Source organism: Colias philodice, chromosome 9 (genome assembly GCF_061535455.1).
Source record: "Colias philodice isolate Cphi_HAF_F1 chromosome 9, ilColPhil1 Martin Lab GWU primary, whole genome shotgun sequence".
Taxonomy (NCBI): Eukaryota; Metazoa; Arthropoda; class Insecta; order Lepidoptera; family Pieridae; genus Colias; species Colias philodice.
The window spans coordinates 9,595,242-9,617,513 of NC_143094.1; the positions used below are offsets into that span (position 1 = coordinate 9,595,242).

A 22,272-nucleotide genomic window follows, 5' to 3' on the forward strand; every position below is an offset into this window, starting at 1 on the left:
TAGAATTAAGCGAACAGGAGGTGGTAAATATGTTATACACAAAATCTCATCCCTTGAGTTGTTATTGCTTCTCTACAAATTTATAACTTTCTCGATTTACAATATCTATTAGTCAAAGTAGGATATCTCTGGTGTCTTTTTTTGCTTTACGTAATAAATGTGTGTCGTAGAAATTTTAACCTGATATCACTCTTTAGCCTGAACGCGCCATTCTAAATTTGGAAAATCAAAAGGAAGATTCCCGAATAATTAATAGCAAGGCTTTGTTTAACATAACAGGGTTGATTGTGCCACAGTAGGTACGCAAATTAACAATACTTGCACGTTGTCGTCTTTATCTTTGTGAAGGATTTATGGCATTTCTTATGTTTATGTAGCGTCGTAGCTCCACAACCTTGGAAATCACAAGCTTTAATTAATTGTTCTAAAGGATTATGCTAAGATAAATCTCGGGATATAAAGATGTATTTTCAGCTAATGATGTCATTTATTATCGTTCTTGGAACAAACAAGTATACCTACCTATACTTAGATGCAATATCTAATATTATATAGGTGAAAGTTTGTGAAGATTCATGGATGTTTTTTGTTCCTCTTTCTAGGGAAAAGCACTCAATGAATTTTCATAATACAGTTTTTTATAATTTGGCAGTGACATAGTTTATGTATACCAGAACAACACATAAGCTATAGAATTATACTTTTGCCAATGGGTCTGTCCGAGGGTGAAACCGTGCGGCACAGCTTAAAAATAAAAATATACTTTTGAATTTATTATTTGGTATTGTTTGTAACTTTATTATGAACGTGTTTCATCTAACTTCTTAAGTGAACTTTTCAGCTTCTTATGAATATTACATTTTACGAGCGTCTAGTGTTTTTCGTTACAGCAAAGGTTTGTTGACTCATTGCTTAAAGTCGTAATAACAATACATGAAAAAGCACTTTCCTAAGCTGAGTTTGACGTTTGCTATATATTCAGAAACAGAATTGTATGTAACTGTTTAAGAATAATATTACAATACTCTAAGGTTTAAAGGCCTATGTTAAAAGATGTTTAAATGAAATAAGTGTTATTAATTACTATACTTAGTGAGCACCATTGACTCTACAGTGGCTTTAATTTTAGCACCTATATATAACCACACACTAACCTACTACTACTGTGACCAAGACCTATGAGTGAATTTTTTACTTTAGTAAGCCAGAAAACAGGCATTCCATTTTATTTCTGTTCCTTGTGTCATAACAACGTCCATCACCTATATATACTCTTGTATATTGTCGGCGTTATTGTGTAGCTACCTTTTGAACTGAAATTTAACAATAACGCAAACTAGGTAGCAAAAATAGAACAATAACTAACGAATAAATCTACTAACAATTAATCTTCTATCTGAATCTGATCTTATTGTGTTTAACTCTATCTACCTTTTGAAGTTTAAAATGTCGCAGAATTACGAAAATCAGAAGGAGGGTGGAGCTATCAGCTAGGCCTGTGATTTTCGTCCATTATATAGCATAAGAGTAAGAAACTACTAAAAACAGTTATTGTATTCGGCTACCATCTGCTGTTTCGAAGTTCGGAACTTGCTTCTCATATGCCTTATATTAGTATAGCACATAGCACGTACGTAAAAGTTTTATCTTGAGACATTCAACTGACGCAAAATGTATAAAAGTCTTGCGTTGTTCTACTGCCCCAAATTTCATTTTGCACACGTCATGTCGCCGGATTCGATAAATATATAACATTAAAAATCGTCAATAAATATCAATTAATATTGATCAACTAGCGTTCTCTATTGTAAGACCTAATTATAATGATTTATTATATTGTAGATATTCTACAAAATAATAAAAACAGTTCATACATGCTTTAACTTTAACTGAAATAAAAAATAATGAATTTCGAACGCATACATTAATTAATTACTATTTTAAACCAAATAAATAATGCTTAGATATATTATGTGTTTTATCCAAGTGAATATATTATTTCCAGGCATTTATGGGATGTCTGTGAATTGTAAATTATTTTGTGACATTTTTATATCCTGAGAAATTCAGAATTGAGTGCCAAAGGCGATAAATAATAACTATGCTGCAAATAATTTAAATTTACCGAACCACTGGTATATTTACAACGTGTTCTGATGATGGATTAAAAAATACATTTTGCAATTTCGCTTCCTTATTGCTTAATACCTACTAAAAATAGTTGTAAAGGAAATTTTTTAAATTAAACTCATTGTTTTTATATGCAAAATGCATTTTAAGTCTTCAGATATCTATGCTGTCAATATATTACGCACAACTTTTACATAGGTAATATTATGTGTACCTCATTGAGATAATATTACTATACGTATGGAGGAGACACAACGAACAAAATCTGTGCGCCATTTTTTTGCTCTAACTAAGTTTTAAAAATTATTATCTAGTTAGGTTGTTACCGATGAAAGTTATTTCTTTGCACATTTCCGTATTATTTGTATTATTTGTGCAATATCGTAACACACACGAAGGCATATTTGATGCGTTTCACTTTAAAACCATTAAAAAAAACCGCTCAACATACGTCATGTGACGTATGTTGAGCGGAACATAAGTGATGTAGGCGGTGTCGTCTCCATATATGTAAATCTCAATGGTGTACCTACCTATTTTTTTCCTAATATTAGCGTTAGCTACTATTATGTATTCTGTGCTAATATGACAGGTAAATAATACGCAATTTCTATATCTAAATACCATACATTGGTGCATAAAACGAGCATATATAATGCTCGTTACGCACCGAAAAATAACTGAAAACCATAAATAACTTCCGTGGCTATCATAAAGTCCCTTGAGAAATGGTGCGGCTTAATATCGTTATCTTTGCTTGAGGACGACACTCAATACCATTCAGTGGACAGCTACGACGTTATCATAGGCTTGAAATCCAATTGGTTTCAACAAAATACACAAGCAATTGCAGTAATTCAGCTCGGATAAAACTACAATTCTAATTGGCGTGAAAATATTGCTTTGAATTTGGAATTGGTTCAAAACACGCTTTTCGGTGTTTAAATAAGTGGAATACTTTGACAACATTTTATCTTTATCGGCTCAACTGTGACGATGCTCGTGCAAAATTGATGGTTCTTTTGGAATATGATAAAATTATAATGAAGTAGGTAACATCGTAATTAAACTTAAATACATATAACATTACGCATAATGCATTCAAAGTATTTGTATTGTGTACTTTCCAAAATAACTGGCAATTTAAGATTCTTCTGTGTAGACGTAAAACGGTAAAAACATTCATTGTCGATTTGAAATGAGGGTGGGAAAAACAGCAGTAAAGTGGGTTTGCGACATTTTCTTCCGGTTTCTTGGAACATTCCCTTCTTTAATTTATATGCGAATTGCGAATCCTTTTGACCTTGTGTCGTTTCACGGTCACGAGATTTTATTACGTAACACAATGCGCGAAAAAAGCCGTATAAAACCAAGTAACTGGGAGAGAAGATTGTGACTAATTTTCCTTGACGCTAATAAAAGTGTATGTCCACAAAAGGGTGGGTGTTATAAGGGATTCTACGGACATATTTTAGTAAGGATCAAATGGTCGTTGAGTAAGAAATTACAATGCTCTATTTAAGTTATTTATGGTTTCTTTGTCAGTAACATGTATGATCCAATATTTAGAATTTATCGTCAAAAGGTACAACACCTTCCAAGTAGGTACTACAGATAATTTTAGTAGTAAGTACATAACTCATAAATAAAAAATTATAGAGTCACCACTCATTCAGATTAAACACAATTATCTGGGTATACACTATACCTACACCCTGAAATCTGAAAAAGGAGAAAAGGAATAAAATATACACGTACTTACCTAATGTAGACTTTTTTTCAGTCATTAAATACCGCATAATGTGTTTGTAATCTATATCTTGTATGAACCAAATTTAATTACTGGGCTTTAATTTATCAAAGAATATTTATTTCTCTATAAAATGTACAATTTTTATGTGAAATATGTGAGTTTTTAGCGTTTTTCTACAACGGCCCATTAGCTCAGTTGGTTAGAGCGTCGTGCTAATAACGCGAAGGTCGCGGGTTCGATCCCCTCATGGGCCAAATACTTTTTTTATTATATACTTACCGTTTCACATGACTGCGCTCGGTTTTTCTCGGTATAAAAATAAACATACAAATGTAGCTCACAGTGCAGCCAATGTCACGGAGGAATAATGAAGCTTTCTAGTGGTGAAAGAATTTTCCAAATAAAATCGGTTGCCTGTAGTTTTTGGTGAAGCTTTGAAACAAAAAAAGAAACAAACAATTTTTGTTCTATAATAATAGTGAAGGACTGGAAAATGTAATATTCCTCTGATTTACTAAATTAACTGCTAGCCTATTCGTCGTTTTCTATTTGAGAAAAAATAAATGCGGGATTTCTTAGTATTTTTATTGGAGTTTACACGGAGTCCTTTAAAGTAAATAGGTAGGGGTTTTTAGAGATTGTTTGTACGAGAAAGAAGAAAATCTAACTAATTATTTTTCATCTTTTTATATTTTTGCTATGCTTTTTACTTATTTGGATAGTCGGCTTCTAAACGAAGTAAGCCTTCCCATAAATATCGAAATTGATAAGTTATCACAAATTAAAAATAATTTACTATACAACAACGACGTGTCAAGTTCTATATCGTAGGACGTAGATAAACCTGGAGAAATTGTTTTATTTAAACCGAATCCTATTTGTACCTATCATACTAATATTATAAATGCGAAAGTAACTCTGTCTGTCTGTCTGTTACTCAATCACGCCTAAACTACTGAACCAATTTTCATGAAATTTGGTATGGAGATATTTTGATACCCGAGAAAGGACATAGGCTACTTTTTATCCCGGAAAAATGACGCATCCCGGAAATCCCTCGGGAACGGGAACTATGCGCCATGCGGGTTTTTCTTTGACTGCGCGGGCGAAGCCGCGGGCGGAAACCTAGTAAAGAAATAAAAAAAGCCTTTGTTTCATTATATCGCTTTTATTTAATAACTGTAACTAGATATTAATAGCACTTACTACTCGTTACTGTTTTTACTTACCTATAAAGTAATCGACTCACGTCCACGTGTCCGATTCCACTGGGTGCAGATTCTTGGAGGTGAAATGTATTGTAATTGGTATTTTACCAAGTAGCCTATACGTGAGGGAATCTCTTACCAATGCAGTAGGTAATATAAGGCACAATTTACCATTGCATCACAATTCAGATAAACAAATACAGTCATATTAGGCACTATTTACCAGTCTTAATTAAAATAAAAATATTTTTGAACGAAGATTAGCTATTATATAAAGATGACCGGTTTAAATAGTCAATATGTCTTTCGCTCCCTTTCAGCTTTGAATGTATCTGTATAATTGACAACCAGCTGCTGCCGAAGGCACCAACCAAAATATTAATATAGACAATATTTGGCTCAAATTTATCCTGAAATGAGCTACTATTTGATAAAGGCCCATTGTCACGAATAGAAAGTCGAAGCGAAGTGAGCGTGAAGATTTCATTACGATATATCATATAATATAACCTTAATTTAAATTAACAATGCCTTTTAATAAAATGCATTTCACAGTGTCAGCTGACAGCACGAGCGGTGAGAACCAATCGAGGGCATTTAATTATTTCCCCGACAATGACGTTTTAACGAGTGTATGGGGACCATATGGGGACCAATAGAGTAATTACTTATAAGACTCGTTTATGTAAATGCTTCTTTGTAGATTTCGATACATAGTAATATATTAATTACAATAAATTATACTATTTGTTGCGGAAGTGCTGAATCAGTGTTTTTGCTCAGCATCATACGGTAATTATAATACAATTTGAAATTTATCGTTTGTGAAGCGAGAAGCGACTTGTTTGTATAAAATTAGATAGATATTATAGTATAAATAGAATTTAGCTGACGCCTTTTGGATTTTTTGTTATGAGGCCGTATCGATTTTAAGAGTGATTTTGACTTGTTTCTTTAATTCTTTAGGAGCTCGTTTAAAAAAACTAACTACTATGTTTTATGAAAGTAATGGTATAATTTAAAATTCTCTAGAATATTCGATTATATAGATCTGCCGTAACAACGTTTGCGCTCCCGTATATAGTCGAAAATTCTAGAGAACTTTAAATTATTCTATTTCTTCCATAAAACATATATATAATATGTATTTTTTTATTGCAAATTTTTAAGCATTAACCTATCATTTAGTGTGTATTTTTTATATTTTTTAACTCTGTTGTAAGAACTAGAAATTCGACGCCATATAAGTACGCATAAAATTTCATCAAAGTAAGGCTATTTTAACTTAGATTATCATTGAATCTTTCAATAAAAGTACTTAAATTGCCTCGAACATATTTTAGGATGTCTCAATATCTTTACTGTTGTATATTTTATAAGAAAACTTCTTCTATTAAATTCCGTGTAAAATACAAAGACGCATTAAAACACGCCTCAGGTTATTAAACAAACTGGACAATGAATATCAATAAATTGTCTCGAACGTATTTTAGATATTGAATGAATCTTTAATTTAAGATATCATCACATATTGTTACTAATTTAGTTTTGTTAAACGAGCTTCTAAAGAATTACAGAAACAAGTCAAAATCACTCTAAAATCGATACGGACTCACTGGAAATCATCACTGGAAATCTCTTGACTCTTTCTTACTCTTTTATTCATTTCACGGGAAAACTCTATATTATGGAGTCAGTATAATTGCACTCAGTTTGCCAATAACGCAATATTTCTCATTGTAAAATATGTAGGTATTGATTAAAGTCAGTTGGTCAATATTCTAAATATCAAGAGGACTTTTACTGAGCCCTTTTGTAATGAGGCTCACGTTATGTTTCAAGTGGTTTTATATTTTTATATTTTATTCTTTCGTCTATATAATATATGTAGACATGTACTGAAGAGCTTTGGTATACCTATTACCTATCTATAGTTATGCCTATCGGAAGAAACCAATATTTGTTCACTTGATATTGCAAAGGTAGAGCTGTGGTACTTTGAGCTCTACAAAAATATGCAAAAAGGATTCTGTGAATAATTTATTAGAGTTTGTTGAAAATATTCAAATTCAAATTATTCAAAACAACAATGTTATATAATTCGCGAATTTGTTTACGTGGGTGTCGATGTGTTACGGTTAAAGTTGAACGGTTCTGTATTTATAACGAACATCGGGGTTAGTGTCATTATTTTTGTTACATATTTAACTAATTTACATTTGTTTAATAATTATAATTATTCCCATATCCCTCGATTAACACCAATATGTGAAATGTTGATTCTGCTGTATGCGTACTGTGATGTATGGTAAATAATATATCATTTAAAACTTCTGCGACTAATAGAAAAAATGAAGTACCTACTTATAGCTATATTATAAGACTACGCGTACCTAAAGAATAAATTAAATGTTATTAATGTTCGCGTATAAAAATTTCCATTTTTTTAATAGGTATATTATTCTAAGCCTTATATCTATTAAGTATGTATCTTATTAAAAACACAAATTCAATGGAATTTATTATTTATTCATAATATTAATCATGCCAGTTAAGTTTAAGTATTTAGTATTTGTAATAAATCTGTTTGATTTCTCTTATTAATTCAAAAAATTTGAAAGTTGTATCACTGGTAGATTAACTGTGAATAATATTGTAACTCTTTGACAGAAAATTTAAAAGAATGATACTAAATTGCGAGTATCACAGGCAAAGCCATAGACTAGAGTCATAGGCTATAATTTATATTTTACTTGCAGTCCGCTCCTGCTTCGCTCGTAGGTATTTGCCCCTTTTACCTAAATATTTATTTGTTATCTTTGAGTGATCTGGGATGTATAGTATCTACGGTCTACCTAATCTGGAATGATATATAAATCCAATAATAAAATTATTTTAAACTAGCGGTCCGCCCCGGCTTCGCCCGTGGTACATATTTACGTTTTCTCTACGTAAAAACCATCCTCGTACTTCAAGGAATATAATAAAAAAAGAATTATCGAAATCGGTTCAGCCGTTCTCGAGTTATGCGCTTACCAACACATTTTGCGATTCATTTTTATATATAAAGAAAGATATCGGCCCAGTAGTTCCTGAGATGCGTATGTCAATTTAAAAACTGATAAAAAGCTTTAGTGTTTTTTTGATTTTCACAAATACTATAAAGAAGTTTACGTTAAAATTTGACTGTTCTAATACGACTGTTTTGTATAAGTTTAACCGTAACAAATCGCCTACAGACAACAGATTGGCCAGAATGAAATACGTGAAGCAAATACAGCGTAATATATCGTGTGGATTCAGGCTTCTTTGCAGGACCATCTGATACCATTTTAATTCGAAATGAAATTGAGGATTATCCGTGAAATCCTGCGCTGCGTAGTAAAGATACCTATTCGCATGTTTTTGTTTTACTTACACATAAACATGTAAGTATGTATTTCACGAAAAAGGTAGAGCACTGGATATTTAATTTTAATTTATATTGCGATAAACATATTTATCAGATGTATTAAGTAATACTATAGCTACCTATAAAATAATCTAAATCACAGGTACTATAAAAAAATCTTAGATCTCTACAAGGATAATTATAATTTATGCTTGATTTACAAACAAGGTATTATTTCAGGAAAAAATAACAATAGGTACATTATGTATATCTTATATAATGAATGAAGCAGCCATTATGCATGACTCATAATTCATAAATATAAAGGTAATTGAAATAATTTAACTGGTATCAGTCGGTTCTTAGTACATCATGGTTTTTCAAAGCTAGCTTACTCGGTAGATATCTCATAGCTATTAATACAGCGATAAAGTCAATTAACACTTCTGTGTCATTAAACACAAAATAAATAGTACAAGTATTTAAAACTATTTCAACTTATCTACATTGTTATAAGTACTTATTATTTGCAGATGCAATCGTCATAATCATAGACTAGGTGTGCCCCGCGGTTTTACCCGCATTGCTCCGCTCCTGTTGGTCTTAGCGTGATCATAATATTATAAAGGCCTTTTAATATTTTGTTTTGTTTTTTTTTTTCAAATCGGACCAGTAGTCCCTGAGATTAGCGCGTTCAAACAAACAAACTCTTCAGTTTTATAATAATATTAAATATAGATATAAATGAACATTAAAATAATTAAAGTAATTTACCTATTGATTTTAATAATGATTAGTTAATTGTTTACCACTTATTTTTCCCATTTTTGAGTTATATGAACTACGTACTTTTGATACTGTATATTCCTTGATTCTTATTTTTAACTAGCGACCCGCCCCGGCTTCGCACGGGTGCAATGGCGGCCGGCCGGTACCGCCGCAAACGCTACGTCCCGCAATTTTTAAATCTGTAATATCTTCGAAAATATTCACTTAAATCATACGGTGTAAAGGGCCATATAGATCTATATTAAATGAACAATGTATTCAAGATATTTAATTGATTGGTTAAAATGTTAAAATCGCTTCGAAAATTAAGCATTATTTGTCGTAAAAAGTAAAGACAAAAAAAAGTTATTGTGGGTTATCCATAAGAGATAGACATATATACCATCGCGAACTTTTATGTAGACCTTTTCAATTTGTACAATACTTAGTACATTATTTTGATAAAACTCGTAGGGTTCAGCCTGCGTTTGCAATGTAAGCGGAAAAAATGTAATTATTTACGACATCACATTAGAAACCTCAAAAATAACAGTACTTCTTCACTATTTAATGGATGTTATTATACATGTAAACCTTCCTCTTGAATCACTCTATCTATTAAAAAAAACCGCATCAAAATCCGTTGCGAAGTTTCAAAGATTTAAGCGTACAAAGGGACATAGGGACAGAGAAAGCGACTTTGTTTTATACTATGTACCTAGTGATATCATCTTTGATGAAGTGTGAAATAAATATAATTTTTCGTATGTGTATATGAACGCAACGAAAAATACAATGTAGGTATGTTGTCAAAAGGGGAATTAGATATGGACCAGTAATTTTCATTTACAGCTGTATTGTTTTTGTAGACAATGTAGATAACATTCAATTGTAATTTTTAGTACTTACTTACTTATGACGAATAAAACATTATCCATGGTTTTATCTATTGTGTACACTGTACAGCAAATGATAAATATGCCGTAAAAATAGCTGTTAATTTTTATAATAAAATGAAAAAAAAAATTGCATGTTTATGAAGTTTTATTTCCGAATAATTTTTCCTCCTCGGACCAGTTTTTATCAATAAAAGACCTTCACAATTGTTTACTAAAAGTTGTTTGAGGAAGTCAAATAACAGAATCATTCATGTATGAAATTGGTTTATTGCGCAAACTTACAAAATAAACTTATAGATTCTCACTTTTGCTAATAAATAAATAATACTTACAATGACAATTTTTCTATTAAACAAGGAACATGATAGCAATTAACATGATTACAGGCAATTTTGTAACGTTACGTAACGCTGCACTATTCGTCATACGGCTATTGATGAAGTAAAGTATTTTATCACAATCCACTTTATAATTCGTCTCTGCTTCTCTACTATACATTATAATCCTACAATACGCGTCTCGACTAACATACAACCGCATACGCGTAATGGGATCCAAAACAGTGGTTATTTTCCAATCTATCACGCTTTCCTTTTGATTGTTCACTTTCGGGGCAATATCTTCTTGCGGCCTTGGTTCTTCGCTCCATAAACTGACATCGACATCGTCTTCACTCATTTTCCTAGTGTTATAGTCATGTATATGGTTCCTTAGAAAGGATTGTGCTATATAGCAGTAGATGGCCACTGTTTCTATGAGCTCTACGTCCTCTATCCGGAGCCAGCATTGCTCGGAGCGCTCGTTACGGAAGGGCAATTGGAGAGGTACTGGCAACACAAGATACGGCTTATTATCGACGTTCCTTTCGGCGCCGGTTAGCATAATGTTTGTAAATAATAACGTGAATAACATTTTAACTGTGCAGTTGTATCGACGTCATTATCGTAACTAACCGATTGTCATGAACTAAATGTTGTTGCGGTAAAAGGTAGTGCAGAATTGAGAATAGTGCGTTGCCTTCACGAGTCTAAATGATTATTGCCTCAATTTACTGCCTATTGTTCAACAATGTTATTAAAGAATGGGCAAGTTGATGAACATATATTTATTTTTATTAGTAAATGATACGCTGTGCCTTCAAGGTTCGTTGAGTATATAATATTTTAATAAGAAAATAACAGTAGAAATATTATGATACAAACCTTTTGGTTCCAAAGTTTAATTGCAGTTTTAAATGAAATAAAAGGTTTTTTTAGAAAAGTACATAGGTCAAAAGTACATGGTCTGGTAATATATATTTTTTTGCAAAATGGAGATAAAAATAGTTAGGTTTAGTGTCGAAAAATTTCAGCTAAAACGTAGAGTATTTTTTCGACTGCGTTGGCTAGTAGTTTAATTTATTTCCAGCCTCAAGGGACGGTAGACTTGAGTATTCGATATGTATTTCAGGATGATACCTCCAGGCGGTTACGGTTCAGTCAGTAGGTATTCATACCTACATAATATAGCATAGGTAGCTATGATACTGATTGCCAATTGCCATTATACATAGTATAGTGTAATATAGAATAGTATAATACAGTCCCGATATTACCATTAAAAGAAAAAGCACGGTATAATTAAATCATTAAGAAACAAATATTTTCAATAGGTAGGAAGATGAATATTTAAAATTGGACCCATAAATGTATGAAATTGTTCAAAGATTATTATACATATCTATTACCAAATTTTGTAGTGTTTGTTATAATAAAGTATCAGTTAGAGATATTATGTACCTATGTTATGTACCTACTTAGTACTTTCTCGTTCTTAGATGTCACTTTTTAGTGAAATACCTAAAGTTAGTATAAAATATTAGGTATAATATGTTTGAATTGGTATCAACACTCAACAGGTATCAACCCAACAATCGTAACATACCTAACAACTTTTCTTTTATAGATCATCAATTATTGGTAATTAGCTAAATATAGATAACTAACTCTTTGATTTCAGTATCGCAATCTGTAAAATTTATAATGAAATGGTCTACATGGAAACGGTGATAGTACTATTGCCATCTGTAAAATTTATAACGTACTACTATCTAGTCTTACCACCTACACTAAATTGCTCTATTTCACGATAGATGGCGTTGTCACTAATTTAAGGTGTATTACATTTACTAATAAAAAATTTAGTTATTGTAAAAAAATGAAAAGAACCTACTGCTTTCAGTTAAAACTGATGTAATTAAAAAAAAAAAATTCCTTTGTTGTATGCAAGTTGTATGACTCCTGTGTATGACTCTGTGGTATGACTCATATGCCGTTATGTTGGTATAAGAACAGCGCGTTTATATTGGTAGAACCGTTTTATGACGATATAATAATTAAGAAACGATTCAAATCGCAAAATCATTTAATGGCATTTGAAAAAAGGTAAGCTATATACGCATTCGATTTAATAAAATGAAACAATGCTTCAAGAATACCTGCCATTTATTTAAATATCTATAAACAATTTGCAATAACTTCGGAAAGTGCGATGCCATCTTTTGGGGTTTTAATATAAACTGATTAAAATACGTTCTTACTCGCCAAAGTATAGATGGCGTCGCTTTCTTTAATAAATGTCAGTTTGTTCGAGGTGTCCCCCCCCTCAGAGCAATAAACCTATAGAGTACTTGTATCGAGCGTATACAATTTACATATATTTGTTTCTCTCTATCTAAAGAAAACGTCGTATGAAAGAATGAGGTAGGTTTATTCCTCTGAGTCCCCCCCTGATATATTCACAATGTTTATTTGCATTGTGTTGTGCTAATTTTGAAAGCAGAGCCGTGATGCATCATGCAGCGCTTACTTCAGTTCATTGCGCGCGAGTGACAGTGTTGAACGTGTGAATAGTTTTGTTTTGAAGAAAATAGAAATTTTAGAAAATATGCAGCGGTATTTTTATGGATTGCTCTTTGCAATCCTTGTGCTATCTATAACTGGTCCGTTAGAAGCTAAACGAACTTTCGGTGGTGGAAGACACAGTTATCCTAAATCTGGTGGCCTCTCGGGTAGTGGGGGCAGTCATTCGTATCCACAATCAGGCGGATTGTCTGGTGGGGGTCATGGTTATCCTTCGTCTGGCGGAGCTCATGGATATCCGTCTGGTGGACTGTCTGGAGGAGGACACGGTTATCCTTCCTCAGGGGGTAGTCATGGATATCCATCGTCCGGTGGCAGCCATACATATCCATCATCCGGCGGATCTCATGGATATCCACCCGGAAAAGGACTTTCGGGCAATTCCCCAAGTACGGGTGCGGGTCATACAACGAATGTGCACTATCATTACAATTATAATCCTCCACAACAAATAAGATACACTCCAGTTCACGGGGGTGCACCTATGAGCTATCCCGTCTATCGTGGATCGCCCCCAAATTACGTGTACCAATACAAAGACTCCGGCAGTAAATACGGTACGCTGCTGGCTGGGCTTGCGCTGCTCAACCTTGGAACACTTGCCGCTGGAACTTATGCTCTAAGTAAAAGTCATTCTTCAAACAATTATACGCCCCGGCCGGGCGAGGTTTGCAAATTCGGTGTTAGAAAAGACAACGGCGATTACGAAGAAACCAAAATAGACTGCAACTTGATAACTAGTTTTATATTCGAAGAGGAAGCTAAGACTCAAAGCGGAGGAGGCACAAACACCACAGTAATTACAACGGTGACCAATGTAACAACCGTAAATGGTCCAGCAACAGACTCTCCGCAACCAGCTCCGAAACAATTGTATGAAATGTTGCCCAATGGTACGTTAGTTCCTGTAAATGTGACTAACGAAGCCCCAGCAAATACTACGAGTAATGAATCGAATAACACAATGACGTCATCAGTGACGATCACTACAACGAATACGACAGTCACTAATGCACTCGATGTGAAGGGAAAGCCCGTGGAAGTCACGCCGGGAATGCAGTGCTATGTGATACGACACAGCCCAACATCGAATATGAAGCGATCTGTACCTTGTAAACTTTTGCAAACATATGCCGATCAATCGCTTAAGAAGAATTCGGCGTCTAAACATATGCCAGCTTTAACAATATTGACTGTAATTGTAGGAATGTTAGTGTTTCATTAGATCGTAATTATGTAATGCTTAAAGACCAAATTTCTAAGGGGTCTTATGATAAACCGTAAGAGTAACATCCAAATTGTCGTATGTTTAAATTAATACACGATTGTATTGAATATTAGCTAATTTACAAACTTGAATGGTAGCTAGTTGTAAAATCAGCTCCGTCCGCAAAAAAGTGCGATAGCTACAAAAGTAATGGAAACACTATGCATAGCTGGTAAAAAAATTATTTATATCTATTTTTATCTAAGAGCTCAGTAGGTATAGGATTAATAATAAATATGCCTTTGAACGCAAACTCTTTAAATTGCTAAAATATTTAATTCTCTCGAACGTTTTGGGTTTTCTGGAGTTTCTAGAGACTTTGTATTGTATTATTTCATTTGTGATATTTTGATAGTTTTTATTACTCAATTAAAGTTATGTTACTAATTATATTGTTTTATTAAACTGACTCTTCAACAGCTATTTAAGTATACAGTTATTATTTAATTAAAAATGACATTAGATGAACCAATAGTAGATTGAAATGTTTGAGTAGGTACTAATGACTGCAATACAATTAAAACTGCATCTATCGCTTACTACATTAAAAACACATCAGTTAATGTAGTCGTTGTCGTATCTACATTATTGAATTATCAAAATTTTGATATTATGTAGGTACCTACCTTGTTTATTTTATGCTGATAGACTTGCAATATATATACCTATGTACCTAAATGTAATTTTTACTGCAAAACTCAATAAAACAAAGAATTGTGATTTCCTGAGCATTATTCGTCACATAATAAAAACTGAAGTAGGTATGTATTCTAAAATTATGGTTTGACATGCGACAAGTTTTAATGTGTTCATAATTGTGAAGAACACGCAGTCAAACGTTTCTTGTTCCTATTGATATAGTCGATCGATATAATTTGATTCCAAGTAATATAGTATTTGTATGAAAATTCCAGGTCAGAAACCTGTTAGGCGAAAACTTGTATATTATGTATTTAAAACATATAAGTAATAATAATTATATACCTAGTTAAAAAAACTAAAACGATTAAACTAAAACGATTAAATGTCATGGATCCTTGAGAAGGGTACAAACTACAAAGATTGAATTAAATCAATCCAGTAAGTCAAAATCAAGTCTAATAGGGTTGATTACGTCCAAAAATACAGGTGAAGCTAACAAAAGCGTGTTCAATTATGAAAACGTAACAATAGAAATTGATATTTTTTTCCTGTCTTAACATAACAAGACGAATTCAGTGTACTCTCTATTCATAACATTAGTTTGAATTACCAAATACCTGCTATTAATAAATGGCTTAGAAATTCATGAGACTAGGCTGTATGAAGATAAGTGATCGTTTAAAGACAGGAGCAATATCGGTAAAATGGTTTACTAAAGGATTTGATGGTTATGAGGAGAAATGTTCCCACAAAATCAGATGATTCTAAGTTGGCGGCTCAGGCAATCTATACTAATATTATAAAGCTGAAGAGTTTGTTTGTTTGTTTGAACGCGCTAATCTCAGGAACTACTGGTCCGATTTGAAAAATAATTTGGAAAATCCAAAAGTGCACGCCTCATAATTTTTTTTAATAAATATTTATTAATTATTATTTTTGTTTATTTAATAACAATTAAACCACATCGAATCAGACCCTGAAAAATGAAAGGGTTCTATTCCTGAGCATACTCAAGCGTAAGAGAAAAAAAAGACTCGATTAGTAAAGTATTTCGGTCGCTATCGTGTTAACAAGAAAAAGGATCCGCACATACAGACACACGGACGTCCAAGACAGAACTTTTTTAAACTGTTTTTTAACTAGTTTAAATAACAAAAATGACATCAAAAATATCATGAACGTTAAAAATAGTGTTTTTTCTTAATATGTGTGTGTATGTATTATCTTACAAGTGCAATGTATGATACATAAAGACATTTTAAGTTTGAAAAATCAGATGTTTTGCGCGAAGTGACAGTAGTACCCACCTCAACGCTTCGCTTATGAGGCGTGCAATTATTCGGTGTTAGATAGCCCATTCATCGACGAAGGCTAAGAAGAAGAAGCTGATCACCGATCACGAGGAGCGCAGCTAGTCACTATAATGAAATTCTCTTAGACTTACGACTATATCGTAATACGAGAACTCAAAATGTATTTTATTTGATATCCGTAGCGAATTATTGCATCAATATCTAATAAGAATTTCAGTACTTTCTCGATCGTCGATTTGTCAATGATTTATATCTGACGTCCTTTACTTACTGAATTATTATAATATTTTCTCCTTTTTGGGTTGGATAATATTCTCAATAACATGTATAATTGAACGACGCCTTTTTTTAAAATTAGGGCTAACTATGTGTAAATTTTTATCTCAAAAGCTAGGTGCCGAAAAATAATAAATAAGTACATATTACAAGTAGTACCTACTCATATACAGTTATATTTTTTTGACTCGCCAATGAATGCAGTTGCAAATGGAAATCTAAACGGTGTTTTATATAGGTAATGATTATAATAATTATAATTAATTTATGGATACATTGTACAATTGTACATCAATTACACAGTGCATTATGCATACATCATAGTTATTTATTATCGTTAGTTATCGACAGAAAATCTTAAATATTCTATTAATTTTATCTAGAATCTTCGTATTTACTATGAGCACTTTAGTATATAAATTATATCTTCACCACCATATTCTTCATCAAAACAGTCTTTATATGATGAATATTTATTAACACATTCATCACTTGGTATTGACGCCATACATCGTTTTCATTAGTTATATTATATTTACTATTGTCCTTAAATGCCGTGTCAAAACGTTACTTTACGCAGACTGTTTTCATTTTATTTTTCTTTATATGTAATTTGGCACTAGCTTTCCCTGCGCCACTACGCCCACTGTGAAGAAAACCAAATTGTATTATGAACTGAATTCTTCCTCAAGAACGACTCTATCTATTTAAAAAAAATATCATCAAAATTTATTTAGTGATTTGTAAGCTCTTTATGATATTATATGGTATGCGACTGAAGCTATTACCTATACAAATCTTATGATGAATAATTATTATTGTGGAGATATTTATTTAAAAGGGATATATACAATCCCAATACCCTCGAACTACGACAACTTGCTTTATCCGATGCTTTCAGTGGAACACTCACACTAGGAAAAACTGATCATGTTGTAGTCGGTTAAGAAATAAGTTTTCCGTATAATTTTGTATCTTTAAAATAGGTACATACAACAGGGACCCAGTTACGCTGTATCCAGTACACTAAAAAGGCAAAACTCAAGAAACGAAAGTCAGAGACTATACATATATTACCTAGATAATAATAATTAATTAGGAACTTTATTGTTTATATCCGTACAAATATAAAAATAAATAATGATTATAAAATAAATATTATACAATATAGAGATATGTAGATTGCGTCCAGAAACATTCTACGTATACAATAATAGTAAGGCTCTTACTAAATAAATAATCTTGTTTACACTTCAGTTTTCCATGCATAGAAATATACCTACATAATATGTATATTATGTATATCTATACAGGGTGTCCCGCTTTCGGTATACTAAGCGCGAAGGGACTTGTAGTTTTGCATACACTGATCACATAAAAAATACTTAAATAACAAAATTACGCGAAAAATTTTTTGCTAAATTTTTCCTTAAAATCCATGTATTCGTCTCTAGCTTCGCGCAGCCGGCATATACCGCTTCCCTAATGTGAGTAATAGTCTATGAAAACATAATCTTAAACGATAGCTCACATGCGGGTGGCAAAGTTGGGCGGTTTGCTTGTAGGGGTTGTACACATGGAATTTTTAAAATTCCTCTATTTAAAAAAAAAATGCGTCTGGAATTTTATAATTATTTTTAACGTACTCAGCGTATGCAAAACTACAAGTCCCTTTGCGCTTAGTATACCGAAAGTGGGACACCCTGTATAATCAAAGTGTCTATATAAATATATTTTTTAGAATAGCAGTTTTTATAAAAAGTTAAAAAGTAGGTACTAGGTTGTAGTAAGTAATGTATCTACATTGGTTTTGAAAAAAATATCTGCATTCTGCCCTGTCTACTTTTTGTGATGTGAGATAAATGTCCATGATCTACCTAATAAACAATTTTTTGTATTATAGTATAGTTGATTTTTGTTTAAGTACGTAAAACTCTTGGTAAGTACATATGGTATTATAAATTTATTTTTTTAACATACTATATAAACTCGATGTTTTTGTCCTTTGTACCGTTGTCCGTTGACCTTTGCGTGGTAATTATAAGGATTTAACTGTAAAGAAAGAAAATATACACTATTCCATTGTTTTTATTGCTAGAAAAGGTCTTTCGTTTAAAATCTGATATAGTTCAGTGACTCCACAAAATATAATATATGTACAGCAATTTCGTCAATATTTACTAAACAATCGTTGATTATATTTGTAATATAAAGGCAATAAAAACCAGTTTCTAATGTGGTTAATCAACTACATATAAATCTTAAACATTGGTAATGTATCATTCTTTAAAATACATGTTATAAAAATTATACACTGTGAAAAACTTACAAAGCGCAAACATATCGTTTATCGAATTCAAGCATTTCATGTTATGTAATTTAGTAGGTAAATTAGTTACGGTTAATGACGTTATTGTTTTATAGTTAAGAAATACACAAATATAGTTTATTTGTTCATAAAACCACAGATCACAGTAATATTAATTGCTAGTAAGGACCAACGGAAATATCAAATAAATATTCGGAAATACGCAACGTGACGTGACGTGACGCTCTTCTGAACGTTTTCCTTTTGTTTGCATGAAGGTACGTGTACCTATCATGCTGGCGCCACAGAATATTTTTTTATATAATTGACCTGTATATAATCCTGTATAAAATTAAATAAAAACCTAATAAATTATACACCTTACCGTTGAATCACTCTATCTACAACCGTAATAAAATCCGTTGCGTAGTTTTAAAGATTTCATGAATTGAATTTGTTTTATAGTTTATACTATGGAGTGATTTACTCTTAGTCAGGATACAATATACCTAGTAACAGAGAATGTGTTTATCTTTAAGACTACGAATAGTTCTAAGAATATCTAATGATTTTCCTGTTACTGTTAGGTACTTCGCGTCACGTTGATGAGATAACCCAGTACTTACCCACTGTATATGTATTACCACAGACTAATAATAATATACTACGGTATTACCTTTATCACCTTTATGTACGTTTTTATTATTGTACGCACAATGCACATAATGTATCTGAATTTTAATTCATTCAATCCATTTCAATTGAATGTACATAATAATACGTGTGCGTACCGACATGATTCATAACAATTGTCATATAAACACCGTGCAGATGAATAAGCGATCTCTGTCCATGAAAAAACGTAAATAATATTAAAATATTATAACTAGATACGTCATATAACATATAAGCGATTCAATGACGTTGTTTTACGTGCGTAGGTAAATATTACGCAATTCAATTAGTTGTTACATTACTATTATAAGAATTTTGCTCAATTGGTTTAACGTTTTTAATAGTTTTATTATTTATATAAAAAAATGATACGAACAAAATAATTAATAGATACCTTCATATTTTGTCTTCATTTTCCGTCGTAGAACAGGCTCCATTATGAAATTATTTGGTACGATGTAACTTTATAAGAATAAGATTCCGGGTATTATCCGATAAGAAATTTGTAAACAATATATATATGTATATATATTTGCTCATCGATTAGGTAATAATATTCTAAGATATTTACCTACTTATCAAATTGTTTACATATCGCGCATTATTGAGCTGGAAAAACCATCCAACTTATATAAAATAGCTTATAAATATAATATATCAAATATTAGAGACTCACTTTAGGTTATACCACTAACATCTTTTTTTATTTGTCTGAGATAGGGCATGTGATACTTACATGACTCATTTGTCTATCCTGAAACAAAAAGAACCTTCATACAAAGCTTATCACACTTCCTCGCTGCAAACTATTCATGAAGTTCTTATATTATATTACAATATTTTTTATTATATTTAGTGGAATAATTACAACATTCGAGATACTTAGAGAGATAAGCCAACAAAATTTGTTGTTGATACACAAATTAAAAGTTTGTATGGTAATGTTATCACTAATTAATTATCAGTAAGACAACTAGAAACAAGACAATAACAAAGACAACTTATTGGGTTAGAATTATAGCTTCGAATATAAAAAAAAGTTAACAGACTTAAGAGTTACGTTACTATTTTGATATAATTAGCAACCTGAAACGTAAAGATAGAAGATTAAGGGTAGTTACGTACTCTTGTTCCCCACACAAATCCATGTATTTTGAAGTGAAACTTCTTTCGGCGCGTTGAATGTAAAATTTCAAGGTGTTACGTCATGGAGTAAGGCGACGATTTTGGTATCTATGAATCTCGCCAAAGAAGTTTCACTTCTGACACGTGTGCTTCACACACGCTCTTTTTTTCAGTTAAGTTTTGTTTATTTTCAGCAATAATCTCTGTGTGCTGGGTGGCCGGCGCCGGCGTGGGGTTCCTACCGCTCCTGGGCTGGCATGCAGCCGTCGGGCCCACTCCGAGCTGCTACTTCGTGGAAGTCATGGACTACAACTACCTCCTCTTCCTATACTTCGCGACCATTGTCACGCCCAGCGTTTTGCTTGCCGCATTCTACGCGCATATATACCGCGTTGTTGTTAAACAGGTATGTTATATATGGAAGAAAAAATAACGGAAGCCGCTTTCTTTTGCTATATTATATATCATATTTAATGTTTATATTTATCACGATAGAGTATCTGTTATAGTAAAAGAATTTGCCAAATCGGTCCAGATTTTCACCCTTGATGCCGTGACGTGAACAAGGGAAGATCAAGTAAATATTTCTATAGCTTATTATGTGTTATTCTGACACATACTGCCAACTATTATCAAAATCCGGTTTTCGTGTGAAAGAGGAACAAACATGCATACAAACCTCCTTCCTCACAAACTTTCTTCTTTATAATATCAGTAAGATAAGATAGGGTTAGACAGATAATAATATATAAATATGTAGGTGCCTGGGCATTGATAATACCACAGACTAATAATAATATACTACGTATACAAATAATACTATTAGATTGACATTAGAGATTCACGATCATGATAATATATCACCTGCTATGGGCGTTATATTGAACGTAATATTAATATGAATACTACTACTACAACTACAGAAGTCTTTTATTTTAAATGTAGGTAGTTGAAAGTATATTGCATTGGATGCTCAAAACATTTTTATTGTAACAAAACGGATAAATTAATGTTTCTTTTCCCTATATAAAACAAGTCGTTTTACTAGACGTTATTTCTTAATAAGCAGATCGGAACAACATTCTTTCAGAATTTAGATAATAAACAGCGTGATACGCTTATCGGTGTAAATTGTAAAACAAAACATTGTTTGGGAAATCAAGTGCGATATGGCTATTATTTACATTTCTCAGGTTGTTATATCCAACCCAGATTGCTGTTTTGTTTTGTTTCTGAAACACATGATAAATCATAAAACATTATTTTGATCATTTAATTCAGTATATTTTTTTGATAATTTGAATAGGTACTTACTTATGAATTAGGTACCTAGTAATGTAAAATATGTATTAAAGTATGTATGCAAAGTACTCCTACAAAATTTTTTATTTTTTATTATTGGTAGGCATCGAGATACTATCTCGATGTTGGTAGGTACTTTATTATGCTCTCCAAATAAAACTTATAACTAACAGAAGGCGGTCTTATTCTCATGCAGTTTAAAACAAAATAGACATGATATTACGTCTGTCTAAAATGTTTAAAAATAATTTAGTTACACAATGAACAACTGTGTAAATAAGCCTTTAAAACTGTACATTTCTTACATCTACTAAT

General features: G+C 32.0%; 3 protein-coding genes and 1 non-coding gene across 4 annotated transcripts in view; 3 read left to right on the forward strand and 1 right to left on the reverse strand.

Annotated features, from left to right (window-relative positions):
* AdoR (Adenosine receptor) overlaps window positions 1–22,272 on the forward strand; it is a 43,840-nt gene that overhangs the window by 19,152 nt on the left and 2,416 nt on the right. The window contains exon 2 of the mRNA XM_089699366.1: window positions 20,850–21,061. Coding sequence (XP_089555492.1) covers window positions 20,850–21,061 — 212 coding nt within the window. The remainder of the gene's footprint in view (window positions 1–20,849; window positions 21,062–22,272) is intronic.
* Window positions 4,064–4,137, forward strand: TRNAI-AAU (transfer RNA isoleucine (anticodon AAU)). Its single transcript has one exon. It is a non-coding gene; the product is annotated as a tRNA-Ile (tRNA).
* LOC149486051 (uncharacterized) lies at window positions 10,397–11,151 on the reverse strand. Its single transcript, XM_089699369.1, has one exon. It carries the CDS (start codon window positions 11,059–11,061, stop codon window positions 10,498–10,500), a length of 564 nt encoding a protein of 187 aa, XP_089555495.1. The 5' UTR covers window positions 11,062–11,151; the 3' UTR covers window positions 10,397–10,497.
* On the forward strand, window positions 12,976–14,704 carry LOC149486052 (uncharacterized). Its single transcript, XM_089699367.1, has one exon. It carries the CDS (start codon window positions 13,075–13,077, stop codon window positions 14,272–14,274), a length of 1,200 nt encoding a protein of 399 aa, XP_089555493.1. The 5' UTR covers window positions 12,976–13,074; the 3' UTR covers window positions 14,275–14,704.

Excerpts from the sequence above, each read along its gene's own strand:
- LOC149486051 (XM_089699369.1), bottom strand. The coding sequence starts at position 11,061 with ATGTTATTCACGTTATTATTTACAAACATTATGCTAACCGGCGCCGAA.
- LOC149486052 (XM_089699367.1), top strand. The coding sequence starts at position 13,075 with ATGCAGCGGTATTTTTATGGATTGCTCTTTGCAATCCTTGTGCTATCT.